Here is a 16,020-nt window from a genome sequence, read left to right as displayed (position 1 = left end):
CTGCAAATCTGTGCAAGTCCAGTTGTTAAAAATGGGCAAACACCACCCAGATAAAAACAGACCCCACTGATCTGCAGTAGCTAAGGATTGTCTTGCATATGAGGTTGCACTGATGAGTTTGACTTTGGCTGAGGCAGACCATCTTACTAACAATGGTTTTCGTCTGTTCTGTTTTTCTCCTGTCTTGCAGCACCTTCTCCAGTCAGTACTGTGAAAAAAGGGAAGATAACTAAAAATAGCATCTCCCTTTCCTGGCAGGAGCCAGATCGACCCAATGGCATCATCCTGGAATACGAAATCAAATATTTTGAAAAGGTGTGATGGACTGATTGCTGAGCTTCCCAAGTACCTTCTCTTCATTGTTTTCTTCTTTTAGTTATTATTATTTTTTGAGTCATGGAAGGGAATGGAGAGATTTTATGCGTAAATCAATGTCAGATTGATTTTGCAGTAAATGATTAGGAAGACTTGAAAAGAGGGTGTTGTTTTCCATTAGTGTGCCACTTCTCTTGAACAAATACATTAAATCCGTGTGTCAGATTCCCCTCCAGCCTTATCACATTAGGATAAAGACTGCTCATTTGTTAAAAATAGAAGGGGTTGGGGGCTGAGCATCTGCCTCCACCCAGAAACATCAGGCAATCCCTTGCCTTTGGTATTTCAGTTCCTCACTTGATTTTCCATCCACTGTGAAAGGAGAGGAGAAGGGTGTTGTAGAGAGAGATTGTATATGCTCTGATATGAAGAAGGGCATCTTGGCTTAAAAACTCACCTGGGTTTTCCACCTCTTTCTCTCGATTTAAGAGGAAGCAGTCTCCCCACAAAACTTGCCTCTCCTAGTCTTCATTTTATATGGTGACTTGTTCTCTTCCTGCAAAATTAATGTCATTTAAATAAAAATGCTTACAAATGTGCTTTATCAAAGTAGTGTATTTTGAGTGATATGCCCTTAAATCTCTGGAAACCTTTGATTTCCAAAAATCAGGTTTTCAGGATTTGACCAAATAGCAATATCTTTGCCTTACGTGGAGTTGTAAGGTGTTCTTCTTTCCTCGGAAACATCCAGGCTTTCTATATGAAAGCAAGAAATAACAAGAAAATAATGAAATTGAGTCACAATTCACATTTTTAGGGGGATTGAATTTCTGTTTTATGGAAGATATTCCATTAGCTCTGTCTGTGATCCAGGTGGCATCACTCAACATGGACCAGGACTAGATCCTTACTCCTTCTGTCTTCTTTCTCTGGCCATGGGAAGGACCTGCTCAAGCAGTCCATGCAAACAGGGGAAAGAATTTCATAAATCTTCTCCATCAAAATAAAATCAGCAATATTTTTGCATATGAAGGAGCTTGTGAAATAGATATGTGAGTGACTTAAATAGGGCTGGAGATTAAAGTACACAGCAAGAATCAGGTTATTCTGTTGCTGGAAATATTCCATTACTAAATCACTTTATTAAATTGTTTGAGTGACTTTTGGGGTACATTGAATCATTACCATGGAATGGCTTGGGAAGAATAGCTTTTAGAAACCAAAAAAAGATAAAGCAAATAATTAAAGTGAAAAGAATTGTGTTTTTCTTCATTTTCCTTAGTTGGTTTTCAAACAAATTGGCAGGAGAGGGGGCTTAAAATCTTCTATTTGTAGTCCAGAACTAGTCTCAAATAGCTTCAGTAGATAGTTCTTCAAGAGTGAGTCCTTTGTGGAGAGGTAGCTCCAGCCAGTCCAAGTTTATGCTCTCTTGATTTATTTTCTTCAGGCTGAGAGTGAAGCTTAGTGTTTTTCATAGAAAAGCTCAAGAGTCCAAGTGTTTGCAGAAGCCAAGAGTGTATTGAAAAGTTAATTGGCTGACATACAAGCAAAGATGTGACCTAATATTCACTTACTACTTTTTAACCAGTAGTTGAGATAGGCTGAGGATATTACCCTTAATCCTTTTTCTTTGTTGCTACTATAATTTATATTCTCTGTTTTCAGCCCTTCATAAGGGTAAATTCACATTCATTTCCAAGGGACAAGAATGATTTATATTCAATTTTTGGGAAAACTGAGTTTCATCAGATTTTCATTCCTGTAAGAGGGATCACTCCTTAATAAGAAAAAAAGGGCAGATATGTGTGTGTTTGTCTGTACACATTTCTCCAAAACAGGCTTCAACTGAGAAATTTTGTAATCTTACATGTAAAAAATTCCCAGTGCCTTTGCCAGGCATACTGCTGTCTATGGGAAGCTGCCCTTTAAATTAAAAAGCAAAAAGGAAAATGAGCTCAGATTCTAAGAGCTATCCAGAAATCTTGGTAAGAAACTGCTAAAAACTCTGGTTTAGCTCATAATAATTTGGATCTGAGAGGATATGGTAAATAAAAAGCAGTTTCCAAATTTGTAGACCTTAATTTATGAGCTCTTGTCTAGATTATGTGTTACAGTAAATAATTCTAAGAGTAATTACTTAGCATTTCAACAAAATTTTAATCAAAGAACTGGAACTGTTTCACATTAGAAACTGATGTAGATGAAGATTTATTTCAGCAATTTTTCTTCAAGTTCATTGCTTCAGAAGAACAGTGCAAAAATTAGGTATTTTCCTGCAGTTTTGGTTTATTATTCCCTTCCCAAGGTCTAATTGGTGGTTGTAGAAACGCAGGCATAAAGTTGTACAGTGTGTAATATATTATTCTCTTTTAGGCCTACTTACATTACTGGGAAGCCGCTTTTGGTGTAAATCAAAATCCTTTTTTAAGGCAACGGGGCTTGCTTTATCTTCCCTGTGCCTTGGGATTGATCTCTGTATGATAAAACTTTCCATTGCCCCAGGCCATGTACATCCCGAGCCGTGGAAAGCTGCTTCTACTGCAGATGCCAGTTGCATGCCTCCTAGAATCATTGATTATAAAAGAGAAAATCTCACATTTTGTACTGCAGAAAGTACCTTCTGAGAGGGGCGGGGGAGGCGGGGTTGAGGAAGAAATCCTCAAAAATGCACGATTCAGTCATCTTCTCTAGTGTTTCTCTGGGGGTTGTTAAGAGTCTGTCTTCTCTGAGAGCCACTCTTTGTGTGTTTGAACTCTGTGTTTTTTTGGGGGGTGTTGGGAAAAGGACCAGGAGACGAGCTACACCATCATCAGGTCGAAAGAGACGACGATTACGGCGGATGGCTTGAAGCCAGGCTCAGCGTACGTCTTCCAGATCCGAGCCCGGACAGCTGCCGGCTACGGGGGCTTCAGCCGAAGGTTCGAGTTCGAAACCAGCCCAGTGTGTAAGTCTCTTTAATTACTGTCAGCCCCTGTCTCTGCTGTGCTTACCAGAAACTAGTCAGGGGATCGATACCTTTGCAGAGAGCGCTTCCTTTTATTGGCTTCATCCCCTGACTTTGGAAACATCGGGCGCGTCGTGACTCTGCGTTTGACATATCTGTCCTTTGCTTCCTCGTGGTGAGGCAGGAGATCTTCAGGCTTCAGAAATTCATGGCATTCCATGCTTAGAAAAATCCTCTGTTTACAGGAGCTTGGTGTAAGAGAGTCTTTCCTCTCAGGAGGGACAGAGGGGATGGGACCTGCTCCTTAAAGGCTGTCTGCAGAGGATGCTGAGCTCTCTTAAATATCTACATCTGTGGGGGCAAAACCCTGAAGTGGTGCCTCTCTGCAAGGGGAAGAGCTGAACCAGCATTAGTGTCTTTTGTGTTTTTTGGGGAAAATTCCTGTCAAGTTAAAAGATTGTTTCTGTTGGCTGCCAATGCCACAGCCTCAATGCAAGGACGTTGACTTGTTATCAGGAATGGAAAAAAATCTGCACTTCAGGTGCAGGACTTCTTCTTGGCCTGTTACATTTGTGGGTTTTTTAATTTTCTTTTTTTTTTTTTTTTTTTTTTTAATGCATCTGATTATCCAGGGCTGGATTCTGGAACAGATTCTGTGGCTGGGTGAACTCCTAAGGCACACAGAGGCTCAGCTGCTCTTCTGTGTTTAGGCATAGCTGTGGGGAAATTCTTTTTGTCCAAAATACAGAATTTTGCCGAGGTGTCAGATACAATTTTGTCCACCAGAAAATATGTCTTCTCTCTTTTAGTTTGTACAGCTGTCATTTATTAATTTTTATACTGTGTGCATAGAAGAGGAATTTTGTGGTGGAAATACTCTGATCCTTCCTGTGGGAAAAAGACTCTTTTCTGTGTTTTCCTTGGAAATTTAAATTCATCAATACTTTGGTTACTGTTAGTCCAGTTTATTTAAAATTCATCATCTTTGAGAAGATGATGCCAGAGTTGTCTTTTTAGTTCATGCTACCTTTGAAGCCATAATAGATTTTCAAGGAGTCATTAGGCATGTGCAAATGTAGCTGTGGAGCCAGCGATAAAGCTAACACAGTGAAAATTGCGTCACAGTGCAAACATTAATGCATTAAGGACAGTCTATTTAATGAATTTCTTATTGTTGTAACGATTAACTGTGCCCTGTAAGTAGCAACCAAATCATGTTATGCCCAAAAATTATTTTGTATAGTTTTTCTCAGTTGGAAAGTTTCTTGCTTAGAGTTGTTTGAGTAATAGTGTTCTGGTCTATTAATGAGTAACACATGAAATATATGCATATTTGATCTATTAGCTATGATCCTGGTCCAAAAATAATGGCATTTTCATAAAGGCCATCATGTAAGTATCTGTGTTAATCAGGACTTTTGGAGGACATCACATGGAAATATTTTTAAACACGAGGAATTCTGTGGGTCATTTAGTCATACCCATATCCCAGTCTTTTTCACATTTTAAAGGCAGAGGAATAGGTACTTCTCTGACATTAAGGAGTTGCTGGTGTAGTCAGAGGAATACCTACTGCATGGTCCCCAGTTTTGGAAGTGGGAATTGTTCATCTGTTGGACACGGGCTCTGGCTGAGGCCTGACTTAACCAGATACTTTAACGCTTGATGGGATTGAAATACAATGTAAGCCTCAGTATCTTGCAAAGCACAGCTCTGTTTGACATTTAAAACCTTATAAAAAACATTTATTTTCCCCAAAGCCCTATATAAAGTCAATATTAGTGTCAGGAGAGTGACCAGACTCCCACTGCTTTCCTGCACATCCTGGAGATTTTGAAAGCAAGCACAGATCGAAATCTCACTGCTACATCAGAGTACAGATCTGAGCTTCTTGTTAGAGCCAGAGCAAATGATTTTTATTCAAGCACAAATGAAAACCTTTCAGTGGCTGTTCTGAGAAACTAAAATGCTTTCCAAGTTGTTTGTACTGAACAACAGGTTTTGTTTCCAGTTCACAAGGTTTCTATAGTTATCTTTAATACATTTGGCGGAGTTATACAACAACAGCCTGGGAAATGCAATGGAGGAAAGCTGTAAGATGTTTTGGACTTCCCTCTTTTTCCAGATTTTGGGAATTTTTGCATACTTCCTGCTTCTGCAATTCTGCAAAGCACCATGAAGCAGCCAGGGCTTCAATTTTCAGTGATTTTTTTTGTTTGTTTTATTTGAGTGGAAGTTGTTCCTGGGTGTATCCACTTGTTGCTTCATCCTTTCCAAATGCCACCAAGCTCGTCTAGCCCCAAAAACTTATCTTGCCAAGGTTTTCTTGGTTTGGTTTTGCCTGGGTTGGTGAGCTGATCTAGCTGGTCTGCTGGGCTGGAGTAGGAGCATATCACCAAGATGAGAAGGGGTAATGCAGGTGTGTGTGTGTGTCTGTGTCCCTGACTTTGAATGGCAGCAAGTCCCAGCTTGGCTTATGAATTCAGGCTTTTCATCTGCCATAGATCATAGCGGAATTTATCTCATTTCCCCATCCCTTGAGCTGTGCAAAAAATCTCTGCTTAATGTTCTCCTTTAAATGTTTTTCTTTTTAATTATTTTGTCAAGAAAGCAATAAAACACCATCTTAAGGAGCCCCCATAACTTTGTGAGGCTAATAAAATCTCTGGATGATGGCAGGGGTTTGGAGCAGTTAACATTATGTATTTAATACATCAGGACCAGTCCTTCTGAAGTCACTTACACTGCTGTAGCAGATCCACACCGCTCGTGGTTAAGCACCAGAGAGCTCCCATATGAAGAGCTACTTGAAGCCCAGTGCAGATCAATGTTTAATGCCATACCTTTTTGTCTTTCTTTTCCTTTAACAATTAATATGGGACTATATTCAGTTATTTTATAGCCTTCATAACATTAATCCTGTGCTAAGGACCCTTTTTTAGTTCAGTCATTCTTAGTTAAAGGCTTCTTCAGTACGCAATCAATTCCTGCTGCTCTCTGGGGTGGATGAGGCTTCATCCTGGGCTGTCATGAGGTTAAGAGCTATAATGAGGTTTACCCCCACAGAGCAGTGGTGCCTGTGCCAGGGAGCTGGTTTTGCAGGGAGGATGTGACATTTGTACCCTGGGGTGGTTATATACATACAGCTAAATAAGCTGGCAGCACAGAGGGCAAGGTGAGGAGACTTTGGTTTCTCCTTGGGGAACTCCACATACAAACCCCTGGGGGGAAACAGGCTCCTTCCCCTGCCGTGTAGGGCAGATACGCAAGATACATTACAAGGCACTGACTGGAAGAGGTTTTTTTCCCCCCAAGTCTTGGCCAATAAAAAGACCAAGCAGTCTATGTGTCTTAGCAAATTCCTGTTTTACAGAGGGCACCTTATGGCCATGTGATAGAGATGCCACAAGGAGTTAGTTTATAATTGTTTATAGCTTCTTGAAGTGCAGGTAATTCTTTTTATCTTGAAGATTTTGCTTATGTCTGTTAGCAGTAACATTCCATGAGTGCTCTCTCTGACTGTTGGGTTTTCATCCAAATGAGAGCCTGTTGGGTTTTCATCTTTTATCTCTGATTTCTAATGTGGCTAACTCAGGGAGAAAAAACTTCAGTTCACAAGCTCAAAGGCTGCATTCTGCAACGCTTTGGATTCTGGATTCAGCAATGAGATGCAATCTTGTTGGGTTTTTGGCTTAGTGTTGCATGTGGTTTTGTTTCCTTTCCACCCGTATCCTTTCCAAACTAGAAACAGACAGCAAAAGGGGAAAACACAAACTATAAACGAAGAAGTTAACTGGTAAGACTTGAAACCTCGCTGGCAGCCTCACTAGAAAGACTCATGAGTGCTGACTGTCATTTTAACCCTAATCTCCATTTTCTCTTTCTCATCTCAGCAGTAGCTGCATCCAGCGACCAGAGCCAGATTCCTATAATTGTTGTGTCTGTAACAGTGGGAGTCATTCTGCTGGCTGTTGTTATCGGTTTCCTTCTCAGCGGAAGGTAAGAGAAGAAGCTGTGTATTTATACTTCTTCAACTTTGGTAATAACTTTTATCTGGCCAGCCGATTAGTGTGATTTAGGCAAAAGCAGCATGTGAACAAAGCTGTCAAGTGGTAGCACTGTAAAACAGCAAGAGGGTGGGCTGATTGATCTGTTTGGACAAGCAGGAATGACAAAGGCATTCTCACAGATGTAGTTCACTTCCCAATGATTTTCATCTGTGTATGGGCTGGCCCTGATTATTTGACTTGATTCTCATAGGAGTGTTTTCACATTCCTTTAACAATAAGTAGAACATGTTATTACAGGTAAAATACCTTCACCCCCATCTGTTTACACTCAGAGGTTGCAATGGACTTCGCTCACAGAGAAAACTTGACTTCAGAAAAACACTTGCAAAAAAAACCGAGAATAAACCCATCAAAATGGCCAAATGCCCCACATTTTGGTCAGATCTGGATTTCATTTCTCATGTGTAGGATACTAATGTGTTCTCCAAGTGTTACTAAATCATACACAGAGCTTCCCCCACAGAGGGAGACACTCTGCTTCAAACCATCCCATTGACTTCTCATGTGCTTAAACATAGGCAAGTGATGAAAGCCTGGGCTATACCATCTTTGACAACTCTAATGGAAGTTGATGGAATTTTTTGATGAACAAGAGATTGTGGTACCGGGGCAAAATCTGGCTTGTATCAGGATAAGTTTGTACTGCAACATTAAACTTGCTTGGCAGGCAGCATTGGCAGGCCCTTTTTTCATATTCTACATGTATATGAGTACATTTTTTTAGTGACAGTAGTCAGACAATGCAACATCCTCCATGCATATGTTAAGTACACCAAGCAATGTGAAGTACTCCACAAAGCAATTTAAAGTACATCTACTGATAAGGCTGAATTTGTTTTCAGTGCAAAATAAACATTTATGCTTCTAAGGTACCCATCAGCCCACAGTTGCTTTTATGATACAGCTCTGTCTTAGGATCAGGCCTAGCAAGGTGACTGTAAATTGCAGGATATTGTAAGCATTAAGAGGTGTTACAGACGTAGAGGAACTGCACTGAATTTGTTGGTTGAGGGTCTTATTTCCCAGAGGAAGTAAGGTATCAGTCTGCAAATGCAGAGCAGTGAAATCCTGCCAGGCTGAGCAACTCTGTCCCCAGGCATAAGGCATATGTGGAAGGACACGGACACAGTTGTTTCCTGTCTTGAAAGGTAAGTGTGCTGCCAGACTCATCTCCAGTCAAGGTCAGAGACTGACAGTCTCTTCCAGCTCAGCTGTTCAAGCTCCTGTTGTCTGCTTTGAGTGACTCATTTGGCTTAAAAATGGAAAAGTAAATGCTCCTGTCTGCATGAGAAGCATGCAGCAGCAGAAAGGAGGGGAAGGAGGGGGTGTGAGTCAATGGCTACAGGCAATTCACACCAGGGCCTACAGGAAAGCTGTAGTCAAAAGACTTGGCTCTGAACACCCCAGACTGGATTCAAGTCTCTCCTTAAAGACCAGAGGTTATGACTGAAATTGCTCTTCAGTCAGAGCAGGTGGATGTGAACCTTGGCTCCCCCCAGCCTGGATGTGTGCTTGCATTGGTGCAAACAGGAGAATGCATGTGTGACTGTAGGGAAGCTATGGATGTAACCTGGCACCTCTCCGAGGAGGAGTCTGGGGGGTGAATGACAGGTGGAGGAATGTATATCCCTCTGTGGCCATAGGGAATCACAGCTGAGTGGCTGCCAGGAGCTCCTGCTCTTTCCACAGTCGCTGGCAAGGGCTCAGTACCCTCTGAAGAGGATGTACACTTGCAGGTCTCCTTTCCACTGCTGCTCTCTCCAGTCTTAGCAAGCAGTTGCAAACCCTGAGCCATTTGTCAGTTCTTATTAATTACATCTTTCTGTCCTCTTGCCTAATGTGCTTTCCAGGATGTGCTTCTTCTTAGCTCTTTATCTCGTGCCATGCTTATAAAAGCCCTTGTCTGCTTTGGCTAGAGTTTTATTGCTGCCTCAACTTCTACCTTAATCCTCCTACCTTGTACTTGCACTTCCCTCTGTGGACCCCAGGGCAGCTACAGGTTTCTGGGAAAAGACCACAGTCCTTTATTTGGAGCTGGTGGGGAAGCCTCCCCTACCAAGGTTTGGTCCATTATTAGAAAATTGACTTCAAAACCACAGGGCTTCTCCGCCAGTTTGAGTTCCCATGAATTTTAAAGCCTGTCTGCTACATTGAATGACTCGTGAGAACAGCAGAATAAACCCCAAAAATCCAGAAAGATGACAGACAATTTGAAATTAAACAAAGCAAAACAAATAAATTGCTCTGGTTTTGAAGAAGGCAGAGATGCCAGGGAGATGTGTTACTCATGCTGCTTTGTCTTGGATATGGATTCAAGAAAATTTGTGGAGTAACTCTCCTGCTGTGACAGCAGGGACAATAAATGTGTTCCAAGTAATGGGATAATCCCTTTCTGAAGCAGTTAACCTGTTTCTGGAAGATGTTTTCCTGTTAAACCTCTGGAGTGGTTATTTTGTTCCAGTGCCTGGTTCCAGGGGGTTGCATTTTCTTTCCTGTATTTGCTATTAGGAAAAGAGCTATTTTGAACTCCAGCTGGAATCACCACTGCTTTCCACACCAAGCAAGCTGTGCAAAGCCCAGGCTCTGTCTTTTCTGTTGATGTAAGAGAGCTGGAGAAGGAGAAAAATCATCTTGCTCTGCCGCACTGAGGATGTAGCCTGGCCAGCTCTTGCAAATAAGCCACTTTGTGCTGGCTTTAGGGTGCTCACAGGTCCCTGAGAGGCCCTGGATGCCTCAGGATATTCTTCCCTAGGATGCTGTATAGCCTCTTTGCACCCATCCTCCCCAGTGCCAGGCTGCAGTGAGCAGAGGCTTGGGAGCAGTTCTGCAGTGCAAAGTGAACGTAGTGCTGCTCTTGGCAGTTCTTTTGAAAGGAGTTTCCTCATAGGGCTGAGGAGTTTGCTGGAGTCTGCAGGCTTTTCATCTCTTGCTAGGTTCCCAAAGGCAAGACCACACCTCTTCCCCTTTTTTTCCTTTCAAGTCTCTGCAGTTTTCTCACTTCTTTTGAATGAATGTAAGTAACAGCTTGGCATTTCCCATTGGCAGCTGGCCCTAAACCAAAGGTCAGTTGAACAGTAGTCGTGGTGGCATTTCCACATGTCAGCTTCCATCTGTGGAAATGCACTTTGCGTCTGAAGCTGGAGATTCCTGGGAATTTGAAACTAAATGTGCTTTGCCCTAAACTATTAAGCTGCATTTCAGAGCTGATTTACTTGCAGATGCTCCAGAAAACTTCCTGTAAATAACACATCCTCTGACCAAGGTCACAAATGCCAAGCCAAATAGCTGATCACTTTTTTAAGTTATCCTGCTCCTTGCATCAAGGGCATATTAATAATATAACAATCAGGATTACAAATCAAAGAGATTCACTAAATCAGACTGTAGTTGTCTCAGCATAAAAAAGGGAAGTGGATTGAAAATCTATTATTAAACCTACAAGTATTGAATTAAAGGACACAGAGTTGTTATTATCTTTTTTTTTTTTTTCTTTGTTAGGATTATGTGTTCTCAAAAGCACAGTGCATTTTTCAGATAGAGCAAAGATATAAATTTCGCTTTCCTAGCAGTGCATGAATTAAATGTCTGTTACCATTATTCCTGGTTGGAGTATGTATTAATCTAAAATCATTACTGACTTTTGTTCTAAAATCTGTGTCGGACAATCCAGTGACAAAGATCTTTGCACTCCATCTCACAGGGAGCAGTAAAGTGCCTCAGTTGTTGTGTGGCATCAGTCTCTTTCTCCCTGCAGACTGAGGTGAGGTTTTCAGCAGTCTGGGGAGGAGACCAGCTGCTCCAGAGTAGTACCCCTCTTTTGTCCTTCAAACCCAGCTCTCTTTGCAAAACAGACAAGGTCTTAGGGTGAGCGTTAGGAGACTGCTGGTCCCTCCTGTCCCCCAAGCTTTCAAACTTCATAGCGTTAAACAAAAGCATGAGCTTTTACAGAGTAAAGTGGGGAAGATATTAGGTCAGTGCTGTGCATGTTTGCAAAAGCTGTTCAAAACAGCCAAGTCAACTGTGCATCTGCATTTTAGCCAGCTACCCATTATGGATGACCTTTCCATCTCAAGTGATCTTCCAAAGAACCAGAGGGAGCTCTTCATAGAACTTAGGGGAAAAAAAAAAATAAATGGAAGCAACAAAAAACTGCCCCTCGCCCTGTGTCATGCATATATAGAAAGTCTCCTTCTGGCAAGGAACTAGCCTTTGAAAGACAAAGCAAAGACAAATCTTGCCACCTGGGTATTGGCAATTAGAGGCTCTTACACCAGCATATCCATCCTTGACCTTAGCTGATTTAGACTTTTAAATATCTGTGCCTGTGGTGGCAGAGGGCTACATTCTGGACACAAATATGTGCATCTTGTTAAAAAGTGACTTTCAGGGAATAGAGAGGGTGAAAGATTGTGGTGTATATCCTAGGTCCTGAGACAGTGTTTACAACCTTCTATGATGTGGAAGGTCAAAATGGACAAATTTTTCACAACCTTCCCCCATCCTATTTTCCAAGTTGTGTCAGGTCTTAAAATAGTTTGCTTTTTCAATATTTCCATAGGAAATGGGAGACAGTTAGTAGATAATGGTTTTCATAGAGAATTTTTCCAGTGTGTGTCACAATTTTTGTTAGTTGGGACTTTTTAAAGGATTTTTATCTCTACATTCTTGCCTGCTCTTCCTTCTTCCTGCAGGACATAGTCTCCTGTGATTTATAGCCATTTTTTTCTACTGCCCACTGCCAAATATTCCCCACGATTCACCTGACAAGAGGAAGGATTTTGTTAAGGAAGCTAATGCTCTGCCAAGTCAAAATTCCCATCCACCAAGAGCAGGCAGGGTCTGCTCCTGCTTCTGTTGGGGTCAAGGTTTTTACTGTTTCCATCCTATTAACAGCCTCTTTGCTGGTGGATTTTCCAAGAGGGGAGCAGCACAGGCATACAGTACTGCTCTCTGAAGGGAGAGTGCTCCAGTGCACCCTTCTGCACAGGGTCATACCTTCCTAGGGCCCCTGTGGAAATCTGCTGCCCATAGCACCCGTCTCTAACATCCTGTCAAGATCAGCTGGTCAAATTTGGCTGCTCCAACACCTCATTCCTCTTCTATTCTAAGCATTTTTTTGGCTTAGTGCAAGCTCGCTGGGCTCTGCAAGACAGTCTGTGCTCTGCAGTTTTGAGACGGGTTTAAGGACCCAAACTAATCTGCCTTCGAATGAGTTTGGCCCAGACAGAAGGTGAGAGTTGACCAAATCTGTAATCCAAGTTATTTCTGAGTTCCTCTGGCAGCAGCCAAGGGAGTGGGCTGGAAGGACTGTGATGAACAGATAAGCAACCAGCAAAAGCTTTGTCTGAGCAGGGAAAATGGGGGTAGTGCAGCAGTAAGTGATGAAACCTCATTGCCTTCTTGCAGGTGATTTGTTTGATGGCCTTGTGCAAGTCCTGTTTCCACTTGGAGAAGGGAACTGGGCTGCCCTTCAAGCTGGAATTTGCAGCAGTTTGAGGCTCCTGCTGAGCACCCCTTGTGCATGTAGTCTTTGAAAGCGGGATTATGCAGTGTCTTCTCTTGACTGTGGAGTGGGTAGAGAATGAAGAAGGAGGTCAGACTCTAGTCCTTCTGCACTTCTGAATATGTGGATGTTTCACCTTGCTTTGAAATCAGAAGCGTGACCTCTCCTGGGCTTTGCCATGCACTTGGCCCCTTACCTAGAAAAAAGGTTATCTCTGCTTTCTTGTGTCTTAGACACAGAAAAGTGTAATGCCAGAGGTCTTTCCAAGTGCAGTTCCTTTCCCTGAAGACACTGCTTTCCTTCCCCTTAATGACTACATAGCTATCATCTGCTTGGCCTTCTGCATTCTCAGTTTTTCTCAAACAGTGCAGACGCGCTTCAACTAAGTATGAACTAGGATAGCTCAGCAGGAAGAGCAGGTGACTCCTGAAACATTCATATATTTTGGGACAAAGTGGGAATATACTCCTAGCTGCTCACAGTGTGTAATGCTACTTCTCTGATTTTTAGAGCAAGCATGTTGACTCAGGAACTGCGAGGTGTAGCGCTGCCCTCCTGACCTGGAGATGCAGGAAGCAATCATTACCATCTCTCAAAGCTGTATGAAGGATTAGAAAAATCTTCCCAGGCACCCTCAAGTATTTCAGTCTCTAATTGCAAGCCTCTGAAGAGAACATCCCATTAGAACAGATTATTAAAAGCAACAAACGAGACTTTCATTTATCATGACTCCAAGACTTCAACTTATAACTCTTAAAAGCCACATCTATATATGGCAGAGCCTCTCTGAATTCTCTCTAGCCATTAAAAATGTAGTTTAATTCCAAATGCTCTCTGGGTCATCTGCAGACTGGTGGTAAATTAATTACATTAATTGCAGGCACAGTTGCTGGGGCCCATGATATATATACATTTCATTAACCAAGCCCAGGGTTTGAAACAATGCCAAGGGTGTTGATAAGTGCTCCTCACACAGGTTTATTAAAGTTTGCTCTCTGGACAGTTGGGTTTGCAAACCACATAAGCTTTGTGGGGGTCACCTTAGCTAGAAGTGGAGGAGTGTTGTCTCTGTGTGCTTGAGATAACTGAAAGCAGCAGAGTTGGGCTGGCCAAGGAGCAGGGCAGTGCCAGCAGGCCACAGAGGTCCCCGAGGTGTCACTGCAGCTGCAGGCTCCTCTACCTTTTTTTACTTTTTTTTTTTTTCCCCATCTTCAGCCCTTTCCTTGAAGCCAGGGCTAGAAGCAGGTGTCACACCTTGTTTCAAGGAAGCTTGGCTTTTGGAGACGGTGTCACCTCAGAGCCTGTTCTTTCCCAGCAAAGGGGATTTAACACCGCAGGTGTTTCCTCAGTAACTTTTGCTGTTGTGTGGACAGGTCATCTGTTATCCTGCAGCAGATCAGAGGGGCTCCTGACCAGTAGCACCCCCCACTAGCTCTCCTCATAGTTTTCTGGTTGATTCAGTGAGGTTGGAGGAGACTTAGTAGATAAAATTGATGTATGCAGTGCTTGGTTCAACTCTGCTCTCCAATAAATGTCAGCTTGCTGGCTAAAGATCTTAAAACCCTGGAGAGGTCTGGCTGTATTTCATTAAACAGCATTTTAATCTTATCCATAGCATTTGATCTTGTCTGGAAGGCTTTTGCTTTCAGCTCCTCAGTTTCTAGACTAAGAAAGCCCTGCAGGAAATGAGGAGATGGGAACTGGGCCCCTCCTAGAAGCCATCAGGCACCCAAATCCAATGGCTGCAAGATGCGTGATGGCTTTGCTTGAGTTTAACATTGGTTTTATTTGCCTCAGGATTTTTATATTTTGAAGTTTATCTGCCAAATCAAGCCATCCTTTTAACACAAGTAGTAATAAATCTTCCTTTGTCCTGACTGTTCAGACCAATTAGTAAGTTCACTTACCTATTCAAGTGCTCCTTGGACCGGAAAGTGAATTTTATTGTCTGCTGATGCAGTTTAGCTTGTTTCTAAACACTTTAGATTTCCCCTAATGCTAAACCTCAGAGCATTTTGACCGTAAGTGCACAGCTGATGGGTTTGTAGGAGCAAGGCTACACTGAAGTACCTTTCTCTTGCACTTGAACTTTTGTTTTTTTGCTTCACATAAAGAGAGCGCGATCTGGAGTGTTCTGGATTCAGTGCAGGGAACTGATTCCTTCTCAGAGCAGCCCTGTTGCTGATGAGTTCTCAAAGAGACTCATCATCATCATCAACCTTTTCTTTGTTCAGGGAAACACTGAGCTCTTTTAATTTTTAGGAAGTGGTTGCTTTTCAGGTTAACTGAACAGTTGTTTGGAAAACTTTGACTTTGCATGCTGAGTGGAGTGGAGGTTTGGGAAGGTCTGGTGGCAGCAGCCGTTAGAAAGTGCCTGGGGGCAAAGGGCCTCCTAGCTGAAACATAAGATAAAGGGTCACAGCCAAACTGATCTTCTGGAGGTGCACCAGTTCCCTGCCTTCAAATCCTGCAAGGTTAAAAGAAGAAAATGGCAAAATTGACTCAAGATACATAGTGCTTGGGTTCCCTTTGTATGCCTTTGAGTTTTGGATCTCTGGTATTAAGCTGATGTTGACTTGGATCTACGGAGTGGTTTAGTGAAGGCTGATCTGCTTCCATATTAGTACAACTGAACAAACTGGGACATTATGAAAATAGAAAATATTGTTAATTACAGTTAGAGATATTAGCATTGCTGTTCAGAAAATGGTAGCAAGTTGTTTTGCTGATGCAAAAGGAGCTTAGAAGACATTCTTCACCGGTTTTAATTTAAGTAAGCACATAATCCAGTGTATAATTCTGTAAATCATTGCATGCCTCAAGTTATTTTGCATCATAATTTAAGGCAATGCAGTTGCAGAATGTTAATTTTGTCTAAATAAACTATTTTAATGTGTTTAGGCATTGTAAGTCATGCTGTGTAAAAATCTGACGTGCACAGGATTTTTTTCAAGAATGACCTGTTGTGGTGACTGAGGAGAAATGAAGAGATCTTCAGCTGACTTTAACTGGAATATTCCTGCACCACTGGGCTCCTGCTTGTACTGAAGTCCTTCCTGTTGTTTCTTCTGCACTATGTTCTTTTCCAGGATGAACTATCTTAATAGATTTGGTAACAGAAAAATTCTCTGCAAGTTCTCTGACAAGGATAAAGGGCAATTACTGAGGTGCAGCCAGCATTGGGCTGA

At 42.1% G+C, this 16,020-nt stretch overlaps 1 protein-coding gene across 7 annotated transcripts in view; it reads left to right on the top strand.

Annotated features, from left to right (window-relative positions):
• EPHA5 (EPH receptor A5) overlaps positions 1 to 16,020 on the top strand; it is a 210,249-nt gene that overhangs the window by 140,771 nt on the left and 53,458 nt on the right. For 4 of the 7 annotated variants that reach the window (XM_088056749.1, XM_014261627.2, XM_088056747.1 and 1 more), the window contains exons 6-8: positions 191 to 315; positions 3,100 to 3,259; positions 7,153 to 7,258. In XM_088056749.1, coding sequence (XP_087912875.1) covers positions 191 to 315; positions 3,100 to 3,259; positions 7,153 to 7,258 — 391 coding nt within the window. The remainder of the gene's footprint in view (positions 1 to 190; positions 316 to 3,099; positions 3,260 to 7,152; positions 7,259 to 16,020) is intronic. The other 3 variants (XM_088056752.1, XM_088056748.1, XM_088056751.1) reach the window with 1 other exon arrangement.

The sequence above is a fragment of the Pseudopodoces humilis genome, chromosome 6 (genome assembly GCF_049639895.1).
Source record: "Pseudopodoces humilis isolate 2021_Gansu_Grassland_sample_001 chromosome 6, ASM4963989v1, whole genome shotgun sequence".
Lineage (NCBI taxonomy): Eukaryota > Metazoa > Chordata > Aves > Passeriformes > Paridae > Pseudopodoces > Pseudopodoces humilis.
The sequence above is the reverse complement of the archived record's forward strand: the minus strand, read 5'-3'. Positions and strand labels throughout refer to the sequence as shown.